The 23,550-nt window shown below is 35.2% G+C and overlaps 1 protein-coding gene across 1 annotated transcript; it reads right to left on the bottom strand.

Moving 5' to 3' along the window:
• Nucleotides 1-555: 555 nt before the first annotated feature.
• LOC127104976 (uncharacterized) lies at nucleotides 556-1,445 on the bottom strand. Its single transcript, XM_051042123.1, has 2 exons — nucleotides 1,243-1,445; nucleotides 556-1,164 (listed from the first exon to the last, which is right to left on the bottom strand). The coding sequence occupies exons 1-2, from the start codon at nucleotides 1,438-1,440 to the stop codon at nucleotides 688-690; spliced, it is 675 nt and encodes a 224-aa protein (XP_050898080.1). The 5' UTR covers nucleotides 1,441-1,445; the 3' UTR covers nucleotides 556-687.
• Between the last annotated feature and the right edge of the window lie 22,105 nt (nucleotides 1,446-23,550).

Genomic DNA, 23,550 nt, shown 5'->3' with positions numbered 1-23,550 from the left:
CTAATTTAAATCTCACCATTTATTCAGATGCTAGTTATATTGTTTGGATTCTAACATTTACTTTTAACAAATTGTAGCCGTTCATTAAATCCAACTGGGAATATTTTGAACTTCCCGAATGAGGTATATTATTGCTATCTCACTTCAGTTTACTTATAAAAACAGTCAATTTATTTTTATATAAAAAATTTAATTTAGAGTTAAAAATTAGGTAAATAAAATTATTTTAAACAATTAGTTTTTAAAATAAAAAATATTTTTTTTTTGTTAATTTTGTGAAGAATTATAATGGTATATACAGTCTGCAAACTTTGACTTTTTTGTTAGTGGATTTACGAGATCGGTCAAGTTATGGAGATTACAATTACCTCAGCCTAATTTGGGATATATAAAATTAGATTTATTGAAATGTTATAATATATTTACACAGAAGCTGCGAATTAGTAAATAAAATCAATATTTTTTACTGGAATGCATAGTCTAGTGAAGAGAGAGAGAAAAGACAAAGAAGAAGCTATGCAATGCAAATAAGCAGTAAAAGTGTTGGTTATATAATTGTATTTCCATTTATTTAAAAGGAAGAATTACATGAGTCATGAATCATACATAATTACATGACTCATCTATCTTAACCAAATTATATTATAGGAATATGGAAATGTCATATAGTTCTGCTGCGTTGGTAATTCAGAGAGGGGGTATGGCCCTTAGCAATTCGGCTTCTTCAGGTTCCATAACAGGAAGCTTGGGATATAAATATGGCAATTTTATGTTATCAAGTGGACAAGTGTAAGAAGTAGAACAGTTCTTATACTTATGACCAGGGCTTTTATCAAAACAAAGTCTTACTTCAGCCAAGTTACCTTGGTAACATATAAGTTGCGGTTTAGCGTCAATGTTAGGGTGTGACTTTATAGCGTTCTCAATTTGGTATTTCGTATAGCGCTTCACATCACCTATTTGAGATACTATACCTTCCTTTCGAAGTATTTCTTTGATATCAGCTCTACCATAAAGATCTAGTGTGAGTTTGAAGTAATCAATTTGTGGCAACATGGAGCAAGAGCCGTGTTTATCCCACTCATTTTGCCAGAACAGACCGTTAGGTTTGTGGGTTATAGATGGCCAATCTTTTTCTAGCTTCCCCAGTGTATCACGAGGAAACTGATCAAATAAATAAAATAAATAAATAAGCATATCATATAAAAAATATTAAAGCGAAATAAACATTCATAAACATACCTCTTCTAATTTAGATGTTTCGCATGGAGTGGTGTTCTGCGGCCATAAGCCGTGGATAATAAATTTTGAGAATTTGGGACCATGACGTCTACAGGGATTATTGTGACAGTAACCTGGTGGCCATATTTCCGATAACATGTAATAATCAAATGATCCTACACATGATTGTAAGAAGGAAACCAATATCACCAAAATCATTAACACCTTCATTTTAGTACTGTTGATTATTAAACTTATTTCTAGATGTATTTATAGGGAGTTTCACAACATATGAATTACGTCACAAAACCAGATTTATTTTTTCAATTTTTATTTTTAAAAATTTCATTAATTAACGTACCAAAACTCTTACTTTGCTTCACATGACTCTTTCTAAATTTGCTCTACTACTTTGAAAATAAATTCATAGCTATACTAATAAAGATAAATGACTTAAATGGGATATACAAAACCCCATACCTCTTCCTTAAATAAAACTAATCAATTTCATTGCTTCAGATTCAACTATCCAATTTAATAGGATCATCTTTTCTACAACACTATTATCAAATCAACCCATGTGCAACCCAATATATGTTTTTCTTTTTATACGAGAGTATTCAAAACATTATTATTTAAATTATGAAATTTTATAAAATAATTAATATCACGTCAAAAAAAACTAAAGTTTATTTTGAATTTTTAAGAACTGAGGGAGTATTTTAATGCATTTTAATAATGGAGAAAAATAAATTTTTTCATTGATATATTTTGTGTCCCCGAGAGTATTGAATTGTGAAAGAAAGCAAATTAGATATGTGATTTTAAAAGTGATGTCTGAGTTTTAGAAAGGAATTTAACAAAATGGCAACATATTAAAAATTGTATTTACATTTATTTCATGACTCATGATTCATACAGAATTACATGAACTCATCTTAACTGAATCATAGGAATATGGAAATGTCATAGTGCTGCTGCGTTTGCACAAAATCACGCACTACTCTTTTTAATGAACTAAATTTATTTATTTTTAATTTTTATTTTAACAAATTACATTAATCAACAGATAAAAACTATTACTTTCCTTCACATGACTCTTTCTAAATTTGCTCTACTACTTTGAAAATAAATTAATAACAATACTATTAGAGATATAAAATAACTCAAATGGGATATACAAAACCTCACGCGTCTTCCTTAAAGAAAACTAATCAATTCCATTCGTTCACATTCAACTATCCAATTTAATATGATCCTCTTTTACACAAGACTATTATCATATCACCTCTCAAAAGTATGATACCCATATTCAAGCCAATGCATGTTTTCCTTTTTTTTTTCTCTTTTTATTTTGAATTTCTACATTAATTGAGAGACTATTTTAATACAATTACGTAAATTAATAATAAAAATTACGTTTTATAACGTCCCCGGTCCATCCGAGTTACCCAAGTTGATGTTGCCTTGGAATTTCTCAAAATGGGACATGAGCATTCTTAGCTCCTTTCTTATGTCTCGAGTCAATTGAAGTTCTTAATTATACTTTATAAAATGGATAACGCTGGAGGCATCGGGGAAAATCACTGGCGTCAATATACTCAAGTTATTTCAAAAAAATAGTTTGGCATGATATGGCATTCTCCTATCTTCTATGACAGATAACATAATGCAACTTTTAAATAAGCATTAGAGGAAATTTCTCAAAGGCATCGAATTGAGTTTTATTAAAGAGATTAGAGAGAAGACCTGAAGCAGCTAAAGAAATTTGGGGAGATGAACTCCCCCATGTTCTTTAAGAATACACAAGGACTAGAGCAGAATTGAAATTTGGTGAAAATCCGAGTTATTGCCATTGCCATTATAGTTTTTCAATTTCTTTTCGCAATTACCTCTTTTAGGAATTGTATCCTTGTACAAATTAACCGTTTGTGGGATCATTTTATGTGCCTAATACTTTTACTTTTGATGCTTGTGAAGTGTAGCTTTCTTTAATCAACATTGTAGGTAAACAACTTTTACTAAAAAAACTTTTAATGGAAAAATATCGAAGTTACTTTTATTTCAAAATATATAAGGATAACCATAGCCAACATGCTTACTAAAACCAAACACCGCAAATCCGCAAAGTCCCTTGGACTTGGCTTAATAAAGAAACCCCCTTGCAGGATAATCATCATCTAGCAATAATTACACCTAACGCAGCTTGGACATCACAAGATTCAGATTTCAATATCGGGAAATCGATCCACTCTCCCCAAGAAAACTCAAAGCCCAATCATCATTGGCACCCCAACAAATTATCCTCCGCAGAGGCCAATCGTACTTGGCATAATTCATAAACTTTGCATTTGCATATTCCCCAATAACCCGAACGTACATCGGCATTCCGCATACATAACATTGCATCATAAGTATACTCTTTAATTCACATTCTAATCTTACTCTAAAAAAATTACTCATTTCTTCTCAGCCATTGCTAGGGGTTGTATTCATCAACTTCCGACCTTCTCATTCCTTGTTAGGATTGTCTTTGTCAAATTTCAGAACAAATTATTCATAAATTTTGATAGTTTGGGACCTTTAAGATAACAAGGTTTATTCTAGCAGTAACATGGTGGCCATATTTCCGATAACATGTAATAATCAAATGATCTTACACATGATTGTAAGAAGAGTTGGAAATCCACCACAATCTATGTAGAATTTCAATCAATCTTGATGAATAATATTGTTATCACCCAGATAATAACTGTTGGTTCTATGTGTTGGCAACAATTTTGGTAAAACCTAGAGTGTTCACAAGTTGTCATAAGTGTTGTCTTGACATAAGATAACTTGTACCTGCAGGATGTTTAAAATGTGAATATGCAGGATTTTACTGAGATGTCAGACCCGATGTCATGACATCTGTATACAGAACATTCAGTCTGAATGTTATGCATTATGTGATTGCGTTTTTTATGTTAATTTATGTATGATTGAAGAGATGATTAAAACGCGCATTCAATCAGTAATTACAACCAGATTGACTTATTTCCCAATGAGATATAATCAACTATCATGAGAAGATATGAATGGAAAATAGTTTTAGGGTTTTATGATGTCCAAGCCCAGCCAAATGATTCTATGTAAAGGACATGGAAAACCTCATTTTATACACAAGAAATAACGCACAAAATATTGAGAGAGAATAAGGGTTTTTGTCTTGTGTGGTCGTGTGAATTGTAAGCCATTCATTCATCCATAGATGATTGAATTGGACTGATTTTTGAGTTGTAATTGTTGGTGTAAGCCCTAGAGGCCAATACTTTTGGTACTTGTATCGAAATTGTTTATTAACAATAAAATGCATTTTCTTTATTATGGTTGATTAATAAAGTCCCTGGAATAGATAGTCCGTTTAATGTATTAAGTGTGACTTAATCATGAGAACACATTAAACATAAGGACATTATTCTTAAAGTATCCGTAGTCGAGCTTTAGTGTGAAGTGGGATAACATTAAAACATTAAGACTATTATGTTTGTAGACTGATGATCACATCTCATGGATCATGGATAAAGAGTTATCAAGTCTTAAACATAAGTATGAATATTAAGAGTAATATTTGTAACGGATTGACCCGCTATGAGAATACTATATAGAAAGTTATGAAAAGTGTCATAAGTTATTCTCATGGTGATAATGGTGTATACCACTCTTCGACCTGAAACCACTATGGACCCTAGATGTGGAGTCGAGTGCTTTATTGTTGATCCAACGTTGTCCGTAACTGGATAACCATAAAGACAGTTGATGGGTACTCCACGAAGCATGCTGAGGGACATGAGTGACCTAGATGGAATTTGCCCATCCTGCATAACAGGATAAATGTCTATGGGCCCAATATTGAAATGGACAAGGATGACACGGTCTATGCCTTGTGTTCAATATAGACATAAGGGCAAAAGGGTAATTATACACATAAGTATTATCACAGAAGGAATTGTCAGATCACATGACATTTTCGTGTCTTGGGTAGCAGTGATGTGTTGCTAGATACCGCTCACTGTTTATTATGTTAAATATGTGATTTAATATAATTGCCAACGTCACGAAAACCTACAGGGTCACACACAAAGGACGGACTGTTGAGAGATAGAGTAACTAAGGAATACCGTAAGGTACGGTGCCCTTAAGTGAATTATAGAACATCGTAAGGTATGGTGTACTTGAGTAGAATACGAAATATGGTAAGGTACCCTGGGCTTAAGTGATTTTGGGCATATTATAAGATATGGGCCAAAATACACTTAAGTGGGCCTTTTAGCTTGAAGCCTACACAAGTGGTTCTATAAATAGAACCCTTGTGCAGAAGCATTGATTGCGGTTGCATTATTTCGTTTTCTCTCTCTCTCTCTCTCTCTCTCTCTCTATCTCTCTCTCTCTCTCTCACTCAAAGCCTTCATTCGTATCAGCTAGCACTGTGATTGAAGGAATCCGTTCGTGTGGACTGAGTAGAGACGTTGTCATCGTTCAACGTTCGTGATCGCTCCGTGGATCTGCATCAAAGGTTTTGATCGTCACAAGAGATCTGCACCAAAGGTTTCAATTGTCACAAGAGGTAAATATTCTATCACTGATCATGACCATTCGTAAGGATCTCTAAAGGAGAAAATTTTAATTTCCGCTGCGTTTTGGACCGCAATTCTCCTTCAGTAATTTCTCCACTTTAAGCTTTGAAGCATGAGTGTGTGTTTACTTGATTGAAGCTTTTAAGTAAGATCAAGTATGTGTCTTTGAAGAGTGTCTTCTTTTCATTGTAATTCTTGTTTTATATCACTGCTGTGATTGAGGGGGAGTGAGTAGGATCTCATATCTAAGAGTTCTTAGGTAGAAGTCACGCGGGTAGAGATTAGGTGAAAAGACTGTAACTTGAAGTTGTTTACTGAGAGTCTTTGAACTGATTCTGTTTAGTGGATTTCCTTCCTGGCTTGGTAGCCCCCAGACGTAGGTAAGTTTACACCGAACTAGGTTAACAATTGCTTGTGTCTCTTGCATTACGGTTCTTTATCTTTTATCATGTTTGTATTGTTCAGATATTAGTGTCGTGACATTACCTTCGACATCTCATATCTGATACCAGAATTTCAATTGGTATCAGAGCAGGCCTCCTGCTCTGGTTCTGGGTGAGATCTAGGGACGTTACTTTCTAGTACTATGGATAGAGACGGAGGATCTGTTCACAGACAACCTATTTTGGATGAATCCAACTATGATTACTAGAAACCTCGAATGGTAGCCTTCCTCAAATATTTGGATAATAAAGCTTGGAAGGCTATTTTAACAAGCTGGGAACATCCAGTTATTACTAAGAAAGGAGAAGCTACAACTGACAAGATGGCTGAGGAACAATGGACCAAGGAGAAGGATGATCTAGCTCTTGGGAACTCTAAAGCATTGAATGCTATATTCAATGGAGTAGATAAGAACATCTTTAGATTGGTAAACAACTGTGAGGTGGCTAAAGATGCTTGGAACATTCTCAAAACCACTCATGAAGGCACCTCTAGAGTGAAGATGTCTAGACTGCAGCTGCTCACTACCAAGTTTGAAAATTTGAGGATGAAAGAAGATGAAAATATTCATGAATTTCATATGAATATCCTTGAAATTTCTAATGCCTCAGGAGCCCTGGGTGAGAAGATGTCAGATGAAAAGCTAGTGAGGAAAATACTCAGGTCACTTCCTAAGAGATTTTCCATGAAAGTGACAGCCATAGAAGAGTCTCAAGACATTTCCAATATGAGAGTTGATGAGCTCATTGGATCCCTCCAAACATTTGAGATGGGAATGTGTGATAGATATGAAAAGAAAGTCAAAAGCATAGCCTTCATGTTAAACACAGAAGAGAAAGAGGAAGAAAGTGGTCAAGATACTGACGAAGATCTGGAAAATGATGTAGCATTACTGGGAAGACAGTTCAACAAACTTCTGAAAAAGATGGATGTAAGGTCTATGTAGAATGTCAAGAACATCTCATCTGACATCAGTAAGTCCAATAATGCTGGAAGAAGAACAAGATCTGATGAAAAGTCCAAAGAAGGAAAATGAGTTTAGTGCCATGAATGTGATGGGTATGGACACATTAGAGCTGAATGTGGAACCTACATCAAGAAACAGAAGAAGAGTCTTGTTGCTACATGGTATGATGAAAGTGAAACAAAAGAGTCTGCAAATCTTATGACTGCATTGACTGGAAGATGGGGTTTTGATGAAGACTCAAGTGATGATGAAGTAACCTTTGATGAGTTAGCCACTACCTACAGAAAGTTATGTCACAGAAGTGAAAAAGTGTGTCAACAAGTTGAAAGTCAGAAGAAAGTGATAAAACAACTGGAGAATGAGAAGGTAGAACACTTGGAAACCATATCTAAGTTAAAGACCGAAGCAGTGTTCTTAAATTCCAAACTGGATGAGATGACAAAGTATGTCAGAATGATAAACAATGGATCTGACACCTTAGGCAAAATTCTCCAGACTGGACAAATGACAGGAGACAAGTCTGGCATTGGGTTCAATGAATCCAAACCTGAGTGTCGTCACACAGGTAACAAACCAAAATACAAACCTGAGTGCAGTCACATTGGTAGCAAACCAAAGATGTCACATCATATGTCACAACGTCATAAAGGAAGACAGCAGAAAGGGAAACATCAAAGATGGAAATGTCATTACTGTGGAAAATTTGGCCACATAAAACCATTCTGCTATAAGTTGTATGGCTATCCTAGTCTTTCTCATCATCAACCCAGACTCAAACATCACATACCTATTAACAGAAAACAATGGGTTCCTAAGACTGGTGTTACAATCATGATAGCTCACACTTCCTTCAGAGTTTCAGCCAAAGAAGACTGGTATTTTGATAGTGGGTGCTCCAGACATATGAATAGAAACAAAAACCTGCTAACTAGCCTTCATCCTCATGCCACCAGCTATGTAACTTTTGGTGATGTTGCAAAGGGTAAAATTAAGGGGATTGGTAAGCTTAACTGCCTTGGAGTCCCTAAACTTGGCAATGTCCTACTTGTTAAGGGACTGACTGCAAACCTAATAAGCATCAGTCAACTATGTGACCAAGGTCTAACTGTAAACTTCACAAAAACTGAATGTCTGATTACTAATAAAGAAAATGAAGTGATCATGAAAGGTGTCAGGTCTAAGGACAACTGCTACATGTGGAGTTCTCAAGAAACTGGTTATTCATCAATGTGTACTCTAGCCAAAGAAGAAGAAGTGAAGATATGGCATCAAAGATTGGGCCATCTGCATCTTAAAGGAATGAAGAGGATTATATTTGTTAAAGCTATTAGATGAATTCGCAACTTGAAGATTGATGAAGGAAGAGTTTGTGGGGAGTGTCAGATTGGAAAACAGACAAAGATGTCACATCAGAAGCTTAGACATGACATCACTTCCAAAGTGTTGGAACTTCTCCATATGGACTTTATAGGACCCATGCAGGTGGAAAGTCTTGGTGAGAAGAAGTATGCTTATGTAGTGATGGATGACTTCTCCAGATACACCTGGGTCAATTTTATAAGAGAAAAATTTGATGTATTTGAAGTCTTCAAAGATCTTTGTCTAAGACTTCAAAGAGAAAAAGAAAGTCAGGTTATCAAAATCAGAAGTGATCATGGGAAGGAATTTGAGAACAAAAAATTTGATGGATTCTATGCATCAGAAGGAATTAGTCATGAGTTCTCATCTCTCATTATTCCTCAGCAAAATGGTGTGGTAGAAAGGAAAAATAGAACTCTCCAAGAACCAACCAGAGATATGATTCATGCTAAGAAATTGCCCTACCACTTCTGGGCTGAAGCTATGAACACAACCTGCTATGTTCACAACAGAGTAACCTTGAAGAAATGGCCTCCTACTACTTTATATGAAGTATGGAAAGGGAGAAGACCTACAGTCAAATACTTTCATGTGTTTGGTAGTAAATGTTATATCTTGACTGATCGTGAACAAAGAAGGAAGATGGATCCCAAGAGTGATGAAGGAATATTTCTGGGCTACTCAACAAATAGCAGAGCATTTAGAGTTTTTAATTCCAGAACAAAAGTAATGATGGAATCTTTCAATGTTGTGGTTGATGATCAGTAGACTGATGTCACAGACGATGTTGAGAAATCCCTAAATGATTCCCCAGCTGATTTCCCAGATAAAATATTGACAAAAGTAATGAGACTAAAGTTTATTTTGAATTTTTAAGAACTGAGGGAGTATTTTAATACATTTTAATAATGGAGAAAAATAATTTTTTTCATTGATATATTTTGTGTCCCCGAGAGTATTGAATTGTGAAAGAAAGCAAATTAGACATGTGATTTTAAAAGTGATGTCTGAGTTTTAGAAAGGAATTTAACAAAATGGCAACAGAGTAAAAATTGTATTTACATTTATTTCATGACTCATGATTCATACAGAATTACATGAACTCATCTTAACTGAATCATATGAATATGGAAATGTCATAGTGCTGCTGCGTTTGCACAAAATCACGCACTACCCTTTAACAGATAAAAACTATGACTTTCCTTCAGATGACTCTTTCTAAATTTTCTCTTCTACTTTGAAAATAAATTAATAGCAATACTATTAAAGATATAAAATAATTCAAATGGGATATACAAAACCTCACGCGTCTTCTTTAAAGAAAACTAATCAATTCCATTCGTTCCCATTCAACTATCCAATTTAATATGATCCTCTTTTACACTAGACTATTATCATATCACCTCTCAAAAGTATGATACCCATATACAAGCCAATGCATCTTTTCCTTTTTTTTCTCTTTTTATTTTGAATTTCTACATTAATTAAGAGACTATTTTAATACAATTACGTAAATTAATAATAAAAATTACGTTTTATAACGTCCCCGGTCCATCCGAGTTACCCAAGTTGATGTTGCCTTGGAATTTCTAAAAATGGGACATGAGCATTCTTAGCTCCTTTCTTATGTCTCGAGTCAATTGAAGTTCTTAATTATACTTTATAAAATGGGTAACGCTGGAGGCGTCGGGGAAAATCACTGGAGTCAATATACTCAAGTTCTTTCAAAAAAATAGTTTGGCATGATATGGCATTCTCCTATCTTCTGTGACAGATAACATAATGCAACTTTTAAATAAACATTAGACGAAATTTCCCAAAGGCATTGAATTGAGTTTTGTTAAAGGGATTAGAGAGAAGACTTGAAGCACCTAAAGAAATTTGGGCAGATGAACTCCCCCATGTTCTTTAAGAATACACAAGGACTATAGCAGAATTGAAATTTGGTGAAAATCCGAGTTATTGCCATTGCCATTATAGTTTTTCAATTTCTTTTAACAATCACCTCTTTTAGGAATTTCATCCTTGTACAAATTACCCGTTTGTGGGATCATTTTTATCAATAAAATTGATTTAATCATATGTGCCTAATACTTTTACTTTTCATGCTTTGTTTGTGAAGTGTGGCTTTCTTTAATCAACATTGTAGGTAAACAACTTTTACTAAAAAAACTTTTAAAGGAAAAACATCAAAGTTACTTTTATTTCAAAATATCTAAGGGTAACCATAGCCAACATGCTTACTAAAACCAAACACCGCAAAGCCAAAAAGTCCCTTTGACTTAGCTTAATAAAGAATCCCCCTAACAGGATAATCAACATCTAGCAATAATTACACCTAACACAGCTTGGACATCACAAGATTCAGATTCCAATTTCGGGAAATCAATCCACTCTCCCCAAGAAAACTCAAAGCCCAATCATCATTGGCACCCCAACAAATTATCCTCCGCAAAGCCCAATTGTACTTGGCATAATTCATAAACCTTGCATTTGGATTTTCCATATGGGACTTTTGAAGAGGTGAACATTTATGACCAATTATGCAATTCACATTGAATCTTCATGCACAAGCTAACAGCAGGCCATTTGCATGTCCAATTCAACTTAGTATGATCTCAGCTTGTGATTACATCCAATTTTGGGCCTTACATGCGCCTGTACAGGCCCATGCATGGAGGACCTAATGATCATGCACACGAGTATTTTCCCTCATTGCCTGCAGCTCAGCTATAAATACAAGCTCTCCCTCACTCAAATCTTAACCTTATGGTGATCTGAAGCTCTGCTGAAATCAAAAGCCAACCATACTCAAAGGAATTCTGATTTTTATTTCTCAATTTCAAACTTGAATTTCAACACAATCAGTTGATCTTCAAGTTTCAATTCCTAAGCCTTGCATCCTCACCATCTCCTGATCAAATTGGAAGCAAGAGTTTGAGTAGATCGTGCTGCAGATAGTTGCTCTTCAAAGGTATACCATCAAACTGTTTTGATCTAAATCTTGCTCCATGATGTGAATTGCTTGTGTTCAAACTGTTTTCTGAAGTCCTCGAGCAAGAGGCAGGCCAGTGGTGGTCTTGATTTCATGATTTGAAGCATTTCAGTTTGTACACCTTCAATTTCAAGCTCAGATTTCTCACTTGATAGAAATCTTGAAGACAATCCAAGGTTACAGGGGTGATGTACATCACCCCAGCTTCATTTTGGTATCTGGCTCGTGTATTTTGGTTAAGGTTCAAAAACCTACAACTGGTGGCCGGAATTGGTTGGTCCACCGGAGAAGATGGTGGTTTCCACCACCATTCCCATGTGGATGCATCATGGCCTTCAGATCTCTCTCCAGCGTTCTAATCTCAGCCATGCGTTATGTTTACTTATTTTAATTGAGTTTGTCGCGCGTTGGAGTAAGGATCATGGTACACCATCACTTTTGGACCGCCTGTTGAGTCCAAATCATTTAATGAAAGCCATCCAAGCGCTGCTGATTTTTCTCTTTTTCTATTTTCTGTTTTATTTTCTTTTAATTCCATTTATTTTCAAAAATTCATAACTATTTTATTTGAAGTCATAAAAATATGAGACCAATGGCAAAAAATTTCTTGAAAAATCTAGTTTCATAATCTGATTTTTAATTATTTTTGTGACTTCATTTAATATTTTTTGTGAATTATTTTGTTTTTAATAGTTTTTAATTCATTTTAAATACTTTTTGATATCTGAAAATTCTAAAAATATTTTCTTAACACATATGGATCATAATAAGTCTATGAAAAAAAGTATCATCAATTTCTTAATTGATTTGAGATTTATTTGAGATTTTAATTCAGTTGTGTTATTTTTTATTGTTTTTAATTGTTTTAAAATAGTTTATGTTTTCAAAATTTATTGAGAAAATTTGTCAAACCTTATTTGACCATGTTAGACCTATGATGATTCAATTGGACTTGTTGAAGTTGATTTGAATTGAATTTGAGGTTTGACCATATTTTGTCCATTTTAATTTTGCATTTATTTTAATTCCAAAAATACCAAAAAAATATGTTTGACTTTGTTGACTTCTAATATTCATTTCTCTTATGTTTTACATGGTTGATGATGATTTGATTCACATTTGATCATTGTGTTGTGATATTTCATTGGATTCTCCTTTTATTTTATTTCATCTTCATCTAATTTTTTCTTTTTATTTTGGCCAATGAGTTAATGATTTGTGGTTGGTCTTGACATATGAGAGGCTTAACCTTCTTTGATCCAAATCAAACTCAACTTGATCAAAGATCAAGTGAGTTGCTTTGTGTCCAAGATAGGTTGCTTCTTGGTCAAGCAAAAAACCTAAAGTCCATACAAGGCTTTCCTTCTTTTATTTTGGCATGGCAAGTTGTAGGAGCTTGACTTACTAGTCATGATCTCTAACTTGTGTTGATTTGCCTATAGTTTTATTGACCGGCCTCAGATAGGTGTGACTACTACATTAGTCCACTTACGATTGCTTAACATAGCGCTAAGTTGTCTTATGACACACTAACATTAACCATTAACTACTAACTTTAATTTGAGCATTTAATTCTTGCAATTTACTTTAATGCAATTTACTTTCTTGCTCATTTATTCATATTGCTTTTTACTTTGCTCACTTGAGCTCATATTCTATGCTTATGCCATTTTTCATTTGCTGACTTGAGCTCATTATTGTATATAAATATACTGTTGCTTTGTGTTTGTTTTGTCTTTGTTTTTGTGAACCCAATGCAAAAAGGAGAAAGGACTTAGAATTAGGACCTTACCTATGCTTAAAGAAGTTCAACAACAACTAGGTCTCATGCCTTTAGAATGCTAAACTTGTTGAAGAGCAACTAGGCCTCATGCCTTTAGAATGCTAAATCTTAAGGTTGACTTCAAAGGACCCTTAATCTAAACTCATTCTTTGTCCATTCCTCTTATTGTGTTGTGAACTTTTTGATTGTTTGCTCTTGTGTGATAGGTATTCCAATCTTGAGATAGTAAGAAGAACCATTGTCATGAACAGCCAAGTTATGAGAGACAAGTCAAATGGAGATCCTAGGAGCTTGAATATGTATATTTGTTTTGATTGCTTGTTGCTTGCTAAGTCCAAAGGAAATGAGTATCTTGAATCATCTATATAATCTCAAGAAAAGGAACTCCAAGGGTTTTATCTCTTCTCTCATCTTTGTATGCTTTAGGACTAGCCTTTCTCTTCTTCTCTCCACTCTAACCCAAGCCAAACTCCTTTTGTGCAAACTTTGACATTGTTTTCAGATTAGAAACCTAGGCTTTATGCCTTTGATTTTTCAAACTCTTTTCATTAATACTCATTGTAAATGAACCTTAAGTCAACTTTAACCTCATTTTGTGAATACTTCTAACTTCTAAATACAACTCACTTCAAGATTGTTTTTGTGGTTCCAATGGCCACCTTTGCTAAAAACTTTTTTTATAAACATTAGCCATAGGTTTGAGTTATCATAGTGGTTGATCTAAACCTGACCTTATCCTTAGTGATTGGACTATAAGTCTTCCATACTTATTATAGGGTTAACCCCTCACTAGTCCGATGAAGCTCTCCTCACATGGTGGATTGTTGGTTTAGGTTGAGTTTTCTCCCTTTGATAACAAAAGCCCTTAAGGCTTTTGGCAAACCAATTCACTAATCTTTGTGATTTTTATCCTGAACTACGAGGTTTTGATCCTACCTTTGTGATGGTACGTAGGCAATGGGTTCATCCATTCAAACAACAAAATTGTAAATATGTATATTCTCTTCTCATCTCCCCAATCTTGGTTGCACAAATATTTTCACAAATACCAACCTACAATACACATTTTGCAAAAAGGGCTCCCTAAGAGTACTAAGGATGTTTTGGGTGCTTAAAACCTTCCCATTTCATAACCAACCCCGTTACCTAGATCTCTGACATTTTTATTAGTTTTTGATTTGATAAAACTTCTTACTTGGTTTTTGTTTGCTTTCTAACCTTTCCTTTGGATAAATAGAAGTGCGGCGACGACTCGAATTGTATGCTTACTTTTGATTTAGTCAATAAATCTAAAGGTAACGAATACCCCGCTACATTCCCCAATAACCCGAACGTACATCGGCATTCCACATACATAACATTGCATCATAAGTATACTCTTTAATTCACATTCTAATCTTACTCTAAAAAAATTACTTATTTCTTCTCAGCCATTGCTAGGGATTGTATTCATCATCTTCCTACCTTCCCAGTCCTTGTTAGGATTGTCTTTGTAAAATTTCAGAAAAAATTATTTATAAATTTTTATAGTTTGGGACCTTTAAGATAACAAGGTTTATTCTAACAGTAACATGGTGGCCATATTTCTGATAACATGTAATAATCAAATGATCTTACACATGATTGTAAGAAGTGTTGGAAATCCACCACAACCTATGGAGAATTTCAATCAATCTTGATGAACAAGATTGTTATCACCCACATAATAACAATGAAAAAGAGAAGAACAATTGAGAAAGAAAAGAAAGAACGATGGAGAAGAAGAATATTTTCTGCAGAGTTTCTCTTTGCCCATAACCCATGGAAAACTTTTTATTCACTTTGCAACTGCAAAAATTTATGAATACAATGTTATGAATACAATATTCACTTTATTACAAGAATAAGGGTTACTCCCTCTATTTATAGATTTAGGTTAACTTGCACCCTAAGCCAAAGCCCAAAACTATAAAAGAACAAAATAGTTAACACTACTAAAAATAGGCCTAAGTCGAAATCCTATGTGAAGCAACATGCTTCGACACTTTGACGCACTAGTACAACTCGACACATTAGGTGATTCGACACTTCCTTGCTTTTGTCGAGCAACCTACTTCGACACAAGGAATTGCAATTCAATACACCACCTAATTCATTGTGTCTAAGCTATCTACATTCATCATAGCTCTTAGTCTTCTGAACACTTCGACCTGCACTTCCCTCTTCATGATGTCTGCAATCTGATTCTCAGTTCTGCAGTGTTCCATATTCATCTTCCCATTTTCTACATGCTCTCGAATATAATGGAACATCATTTAGATGTGTTTGCTTCAACCATGTGCTATCGGATTCTTTGCCAGATTGATAGCTGACCTGCTGTCAATCTTCATGGTAATTGCTTCATGACTCTTCACTGTTATCTCTTAGACCAGATTCACCATCCGTGTTGCTTGACATGCATAAAGAGAAGCAACTATGTATTTTATTTTGCACGAAGATAATGCCACTACTGGCTCTTTTCTCGAACTCCAAGCAACTAATGCACCACCTAGCATAAACATATAGCCACCTATGGATTTTCGATCCTCAGCATCACTATACCAACTTGAGTCGGTGTATCCCACTAGTTTGCATTCTTTTCCTTCATCGGTTGTATGAAAACAGAATGCCATAGTCGAGAGTTCCTTTCAGATACCATAGTACCCTCTTTGGCACTGCTAGATGTGATAACTTGGTGTTCTGCATGAATCTACTCACCATACCTACAATGTGTGACAAGAGTATTGAAGTGACCCAATAAGTCTTCTATAATGCGTTGGGTCGACATCATCTTTATCTGAATCTTTCGACAGTTGTAATCTAGGATCAGTTGGAGTCGAAGTTAGGTTACAATCTTGCATCTCAAATCTCTTGAGTATTTCACCTGCACACCTTCTTTGATGCATCATCAAACCTCTACCACTCTTGTAGAATTCGATGCCAAGGAAATATGAAATGTCACCCATATCTGACATTTTGAATTCCTTGTTGAGATCACCTTTGAAGTCTTCGATCTCCTTCTTGTAGCTACCTATTATTAACAAGTCATCAATATAAAGACATAGTATAAGCAATTCACTATTGCTTCTTCTTACATATACTCCATATTCAGTTGTGCACTTCAAAAATTCCTTCTCTCTTAGAAAGCCATCTATCTTCTTGTTCTAACTGAAGGTAGAGAAAAACAAGAAATGGGGTTTGAATTGTTTCCACAGATAATAAAAACTTTTGCATATAAAACACATATGAAAGATAAAGCTATAAACATAGAAGTTTATCCTGGTTCGCTTGAAATTCAAAGCTACTCCAGTCCACCCGGCCAAAGTGATTTCGCCTTCAACAAGGACTTAATCCAATAATTTGGAAAGATTACAACAAAAGCGTCTAAGAGGATAAATATCTCTTAGCCATCTCAAGTTTAAAGACTTCACAAGTCACTTGAGGAAATATTCAAGAACTATTTTGAAAATACAATGAAGTGTTTAGTGCTTTTAGGTAAGCAGTATTAACACAATAAGAACTGAAAGGTTTCACACTTAGAGCAACTACTCGTGTGAACATATTTTTTCAACCGTGTTCCATCTTCTTGGGTAAACCATTCCCATATTTTTTGGAACCATCAGATGAATTACCTTCTTTCAACCGTCCTTCATGGACACCTTCTTCTAAGCTTTAAACCATATTTACCATTTCAATAAAGTCATTAGGCGCACTTGCTACCATCCGATCGTAATAGGACGGACTCAACATCTTCAAAAACAACTTTGTCATTTATTTTTCTTCCAATGGATGACTAACATGTGAAACGATATCGTGCCATCTCTGTGCGTATTCCTTGAAGGTTTCTTATTCCTTGTGGGACATAGCACGGAGTTGACCCCTGTCTAGTTCCATGTCGATATTATATTTGTACTGGTGAACAAAAGCCTCACCTAGGTCATTGAACATTAGGATCTGAGTACTATCTGTTGGTGTAAGCCCTAGAGGCCAATACTTTTGGTACTTGTATCGAATTATTTATTAATAATAAAAGGCTTTTTCTTTATTATGTTTGTTCAATAAAGTCCCTAGAATAGCTAGTCTGTTTAATGTATCAAGTATGACTTAATCATGAGATCACATTAAACATAAAGACACTATTCTTAAAGTATCCGTAGTCAAGCTTTATTGTGAAGTGGGATAACATTAAAGCATTAAGACTATTATGTATATAGACTGATGATCACATCTCATGGATCATGGATAAGGAGTTATCAAGTCTTAAACATAGGTATGAATATTAAGAGTAATATTTATACTGGATTGACCCGCTATGAGAATACTATATAGAATGTTATGCAAAGTGTCATAAGTTATTCTCATGGTGATAATGGTGTATACCACTCTTCGGCCTGAAACCACTATGGACCCTGGATGTAGAGTCGAGTGCTTTATTGCTGATCAAACATTGTCCGTAACTGGATAACCATAAAGACAGTTGATGGGTACTCCACGAAGCATGCTGAGGGACATGAGTGACCTAGATGGAATTTGCCCATCCTGCGTAACAGGATAAATGTCTATGGGCCCAATATTGAACTGGACAAGGATGACACGGTCTATACCTTGTGTTCAATATAGACATAAGGGCAAAAGGGTAATTATTGTAAGACCCCAATTTTGGCCCTAAGATCCCTCATGGCATCATAACATTGCATTTGCATTGCCTCAAGGATCATTAGCATCTTGGTTCCCTTTGCCTTTGGGTGGGACCTCTTGTGAGTGGTTTGAGATCACCAAGCATGCTTGAATTGTATATCATTGCTTTTATTATTTTGTTTACTAACCAAAAGCACAAAAATATGTCACTAACATCTTTTGTTTGTAGCTCAAGCAATCACAAGGTCCAAAGCTTCAAGAAGATCATCTGTGCAGAGACATGGCCAAGAGGAGATGATAGCAAGCATGGTAATGGTTACCAAAGCTCTCCTCCATCAAATATGCCTCCCTAGCATCTCAAATCATCATTTTGATCAAATCAAGTCAAAGGGTTTGAGGTTTGTGCCTCAGAGAAACCCTAATTCATCTATGCACCACAATGCCTTGCTCCTGAAGCAACCTCAGCCCATGATCAAATACAATCAAGGGAAGTTCTTTAAATATTCATTTCATACATATTTGAACTTATTTGAGTGTCCTCAATCATCAATTCATCAAGATATGAGGCATGGACTTGAGAAGTTGATCAGTCAATTCATCTGACTATTTTGAAATGCACTAAGACCTAACTTTTTATGTGTTGGTCAAATGGAGATGGTTCCAAAAGCAAAAATGTCCTTAAGGACAATATGAACAACTTTCATGTTCATAAAAAATTGATTTGAATCTTGGAAGGCCATCTCCCATTCCAATACATTATAGGTCATTTTGACTGAAACCCTAATTTTGGGTCAACTTCCCAAGGACATAACTCATTCATTTTTTATGATTTTGGGGTGGGATCAAATGAATTGGAAAGCTTAAGATGTCTAATTAAAATGTTATGTTGAGAAAATTTTCAAAATCTCAACGGAAATACATGTGATAATGCAAGACATTATAGGTCCCTTTTGACCAAATGCACTAAAAGGCCAAAAAGTCCAACTTCAAGTGCCCATAACTCTTTCATAAAAAATCCAAATGATGCAAAATTTGAGTCCATGTTGATTGTCTTGAAAAGTTATACAACTTTGATGTTGGAGGTTTTTTCATTTGAGGCTTGCATGATCAAAACAGAGGGGCTTGAAAATTGGCCAAATTTAGAAACCTTGCATTGACATGTCTTGCACATCACACTTTAAACTCTTGAGCACATATTTACTATTCTTGTACATATTATCCATTTTCTTTTTTTTTCTTTGCTCACTTGAGCACATGTTTATGTTAATGCCATTTGCCTTTTACTCACTTGAGCACATAATTGTGTATATATTATTATTGTGCTTGTGTTTTCTTTTGATTGTTGTGAACCAAATGCAAAGAATGGACTTAGTTTCTAGGACTTTCCTTATGCAAAGAAATGGAGAATTGGGCTTAGATTCTAGGACTTTCCTTATGCAAAGTGGGAGTAAAAGGATCTTAATGATGAAGATGGATTGAAAGGATCAAATCTCTAAACTCACTCTTGTCCATTTTTGGTTTACTTCATGGAACTTTTGATGTGTGTGGTTTTGTGCTAGGAGTTTCCATTTGAGCTTAATTGGAGGACCACTGCCATGTTCATCCAAAGTGAAAGACACAAGATACATTAAGGATCTCTTAAGAGGCTTGTTTGATGATTGCTTATGCTTTATTGTGATTGCTTATTCCAAAGGATGAGAGTTACTTGGATCATCAATATGATCTCAAAAAAGGAACTCCATTGTGGTTTTGATTCTTTATCCCTTCTCCTTTTTGTTTTACTTAGGACTTATCCTTTCTTCTTATTCTCTCCACTCTAACCCAAGCCAAAACCTTTTTGTGCAAACATTTAACCATTGTTTTCAAACATTAGAAACCTAAGCCTTATGCTTTTGATTTTCAAACTTTCTTTTCATAACACTTATTTTGAATTGAATCTTTAAGTCAACTGTGACCATCTTTTGTATATACTTCTAATTGGTAAATATAACCCATTCAAATTTCTTTTTTGTGGTTCCAATGGCCACTTTCTTAATCAAAATCTTTCATAACCTTTAGCTATTAGGTTTGAGTTATCCTTGTGGTAGATATAATACTCACCTATATCCTTAGTGATGGACAATGAGTCTTCCATGCTTATTATAGGGTTAACCCCTCACTAGCATGTTGAAGCTATCCTCACATGGTGGATTTGTGGTTTGGTTGAGTTTTCACCCTTTGATAACAAAAGACCTTAAGGCTTTTGGACCAATCAATTCACCAACTTCATTTTGAGATTTTTACCCCGAACTACAAGGTTTTGATCCTAATCTTTTTATAAGATGGTACGTAGGCAATGGGTTTATCCATCCAAACACAAAAATGTAAATAACTTGTACATTCTCTTCTCATCTCTTCAATCATGTTTGCACAAAACAAAATTTTTCACAGAAAAAAACAACAACCTTACAACAAGTATGAAAAGGGCTCCCTAGGAGTACATAGGATGTTTTGGGTGCCTAACACCTTCCCATTGCATAACCAACCCCCTTACCCAGATCTCTGACTTTTTTACTAGTTTTCGTTAAAATTATTAGGTTTTTGTTCGCTTTCTAACCATTCCTTTGGATAAATAGAAGTGCGGTGGCGACTCGACTTTGTATGATTTACCTTGGATTTAGTCAATATCTCTAATGGTAACGAATACCCCGCTACAATTATACACATAAGTATTATCACAGAAGGATTTGTCAGATCACATGACAATTTCGTGTCTTGGGTAGCAGTGATGTGTTGCTAGATACCGCTCACTGTTTATTATGTTAAATACATGATTTAATATAATTGCCAATGCCGCGAAAACCTACAGGGGCACACACAAAGGACAGATTGATGAGAGATAGAGTAACTAAGGAACACCGTAAGGTACAGTGCACTTAAGTGAGTTGTAGAACATCGTAAGGTACGATGTACTTAAGTAGAATACGAAATATGGTAAGGTACCATGGGCTTAAGTGATTTTGGGTATGTTATAAGATATGGGCCAAAATACACTTAAGTGGGCTTTTTAGCTTGAAGCCCACACAAGTGGTTCTATAAATAGAACCCTTGTGCAGAAGTATTCATTGCGGTTGCATTATTTTCGTTTTCTCCCTCTCGCTCTCTCTCTCTCTCTCTCTCTCTCTCTCTCACTCAAAGCCTTCATTCGTACCAGCTAGCACTGTGATTGAAGGAATCTGTTCGTGTGGACTGAGTAGAGACGTTGTCATCGTTCAACATTCGTGATCGTTCCGTTGATCTGCATCAAAGGTTTTGATCGTCACAAGAGATCTGCACCAGAGGTTTCAATCGTCAAAAGAGGTAATATTCTACCACTGATCTTGACCATTCATAAGGATCTCTAAAGGAGAAAATTTTAATTTTCGCTGCGTTTTAAACAGCAATTCTCCTTCAGTGGTATCAAAGGCACTTACGAAACCATGAATTAGATAACTGTTTATTTTCTGTATTAATATGATTAAAAAAAAACAGAATGAATCAATTAATTAAATGGGTAATTAAATTTGGCATCATGAGTGTACGAGTTGGATGATTGATGTTGACTATGCTTCGGAACCGACATTAGTATGGTGAAGCAGCGATACATCGATCGTTCATAGGTTACGCAATTGAGACCGATCAACTTATATATGATATAAGTAATCCTAATGCAAAGTACGGTATATATGATATACTGTTTCTGTTTCGTTCATTCAAACACTAAATGGTTGTTTTTCTTTGAGAGATCAATGGTCATTTGCTTCGGAATCCGACATTAGTATGGTGAAGCAATGACCTGTTGATCAATCATACTGAATTAACAATCGAGGTGTGTTTGACGGTCTGAAATTTGTGCATTAGGGTTAGTGACGGCGCAAGGGTTGTGTCGTCAAGGAGTTGTGAATTGAGGGCTTGTTGGAACACGTCTGCTGACTGTTTCAAAGCGCTGGTTTTTGGCCGCGTGACGATCGTCATGGACTTGTGACGATCGTAACAAGCTGGACGTGACGGTCGTCACATTCACAGATCCATAATTCTAGGCGTTTCTGTTTTTGGCCGCGTGATGTTTATCATGGGCCTGTGACGGTCGTAACATGCTTGTGACGGTCCTCACACTCACAGAGTCAGAATTCTCGGGGTTTTTGTTTTGTGACTGCGCAAGAGTTGTGTTGATGCAAAACGATGTCCATTTCGAATGAATTGTTCATGATTTTTTTTTGGTTTTAACTCTGCGTAGTGTGATCAGTCGCCGAAATTTAATTTGGTTTTAACTAATTAAAGGAATTAAAATTAATAATAATAATGTGTTTATTATTATTGCCTTGTGGTGATCAGTTATGGCCTTAGTTATCCTTTATTTTGTTTTGGGCTTTAAAATACGACCTGCGTGTCGTGCCTCTCCTTTTAATCTCTTAATGTAACTTCTTTTCAGATCTCACTACCTCGTATGTAAAATGAGTTTCTTCTGTAATGTAATGTTATGAAGAAAGAGAAGAATTCAATATCAAAGGAGGACAAGGTTATGAAGAAAGAGAAGAATTCAATATCAAAGGAGGACAATGTTATGAAGAAAGAGAAGAATTCCTTATCAAAGGAGGACAACCTTGAAGATCTTGCTTGGAGAAGCTTAAATCGTTATTAGGTTAGCTTATGTTCTCTCATTGGCTTGGGAGATCAATTGTGCTAGGTGTAACACCCTTCTAAAATAACCCAAATATTTAATTAAAACAACATATAAAACTCAGAGTAATTATGCAGTTAAGGGTGTCACACACAAACACTGCACACCATTCACCAATATAACTGTCATGCTCTTTTATTAATTCAAAACATAAGCATTTGCATAATACGCAGCGGATAGAAATCTCATCAATCATGTAAAACATGTAACATATTACATGTAAAATTATTCAACAAATAAAAACATCCCGTCCCGATGTTACATCTATCAGAGCACGACCCACTAAGGAGACTACACTAGACTCCAAGCACTAACTTCTACGCAATCACTGCTCGTTACCTGAAAAATGGTTGTAAGGGTGAGTTCCTCAATCGATATAATAAGCATTATAAAATATCATGTAATGCTAAGTAAATAACACATTTCATCACCCAAATCAGATTACACATTCAGCAACGGCAATATATACTCAATCATACTCAACATCAACACAACACACAATACACGTATAATACTGGAATACATCCATTCATATTATACGCCATACACATATTATGCAATGAGACTCCATGCATGCGGTACCGACTATTTGTGAACATATAGTTCACCTCACCGTCCAAATCCAGGCACGGCTACCAAGCCCACTAGTCCCACTCATTTGAGACCTAGTGACTCACTCACTAATTCCTCACCATGGGAATTAGCTACCACCCCAAATGGGCCATGCTATGCACGCTAATCACCTAGCATGCAAACATCAACAACAGTCCAAAATGACTAACTCACTAATTCCTCACCATGGGAATTAGC

This window comes from Lathyrus oleraceus, chromosome 7, assembly GCF_024323335.1.
Source record: "Lathyrus oleraceus cultivar Zhongwan6 chromosome 7, CAAS_Psat_ZW6_1.0, whole genome shotgun sequence".
Lineage (NCBI taxonomy): Eukaryota > Viridiplantae > Streptophyta > Magnoliopsida > Fabales > Fabaceae > Lathyrus > Lathyrus oleraceus.
Note: the sequence above shows the minus strand (reverse complement) of the source record. Positions and strands in the feature narration are given on the sequence as shown.

Bases quoted from the DNA above. Each gene is read 5' to 3' on its own strand.
- LOC127104976 (XM_051042123.1), bottom strand. From the start codon at position 1,440: ATGATTTTGGTGATATTGGTTTCCTTCTTACAATCATGTGTAGGATCA. The intron at 1,165-1,242 runs GTATGTTTATGA...TTATTTGATCAG, and splicing joins AAACATCTAAATTAGAAGAG to TTTCCTCGTGATACACTGGG.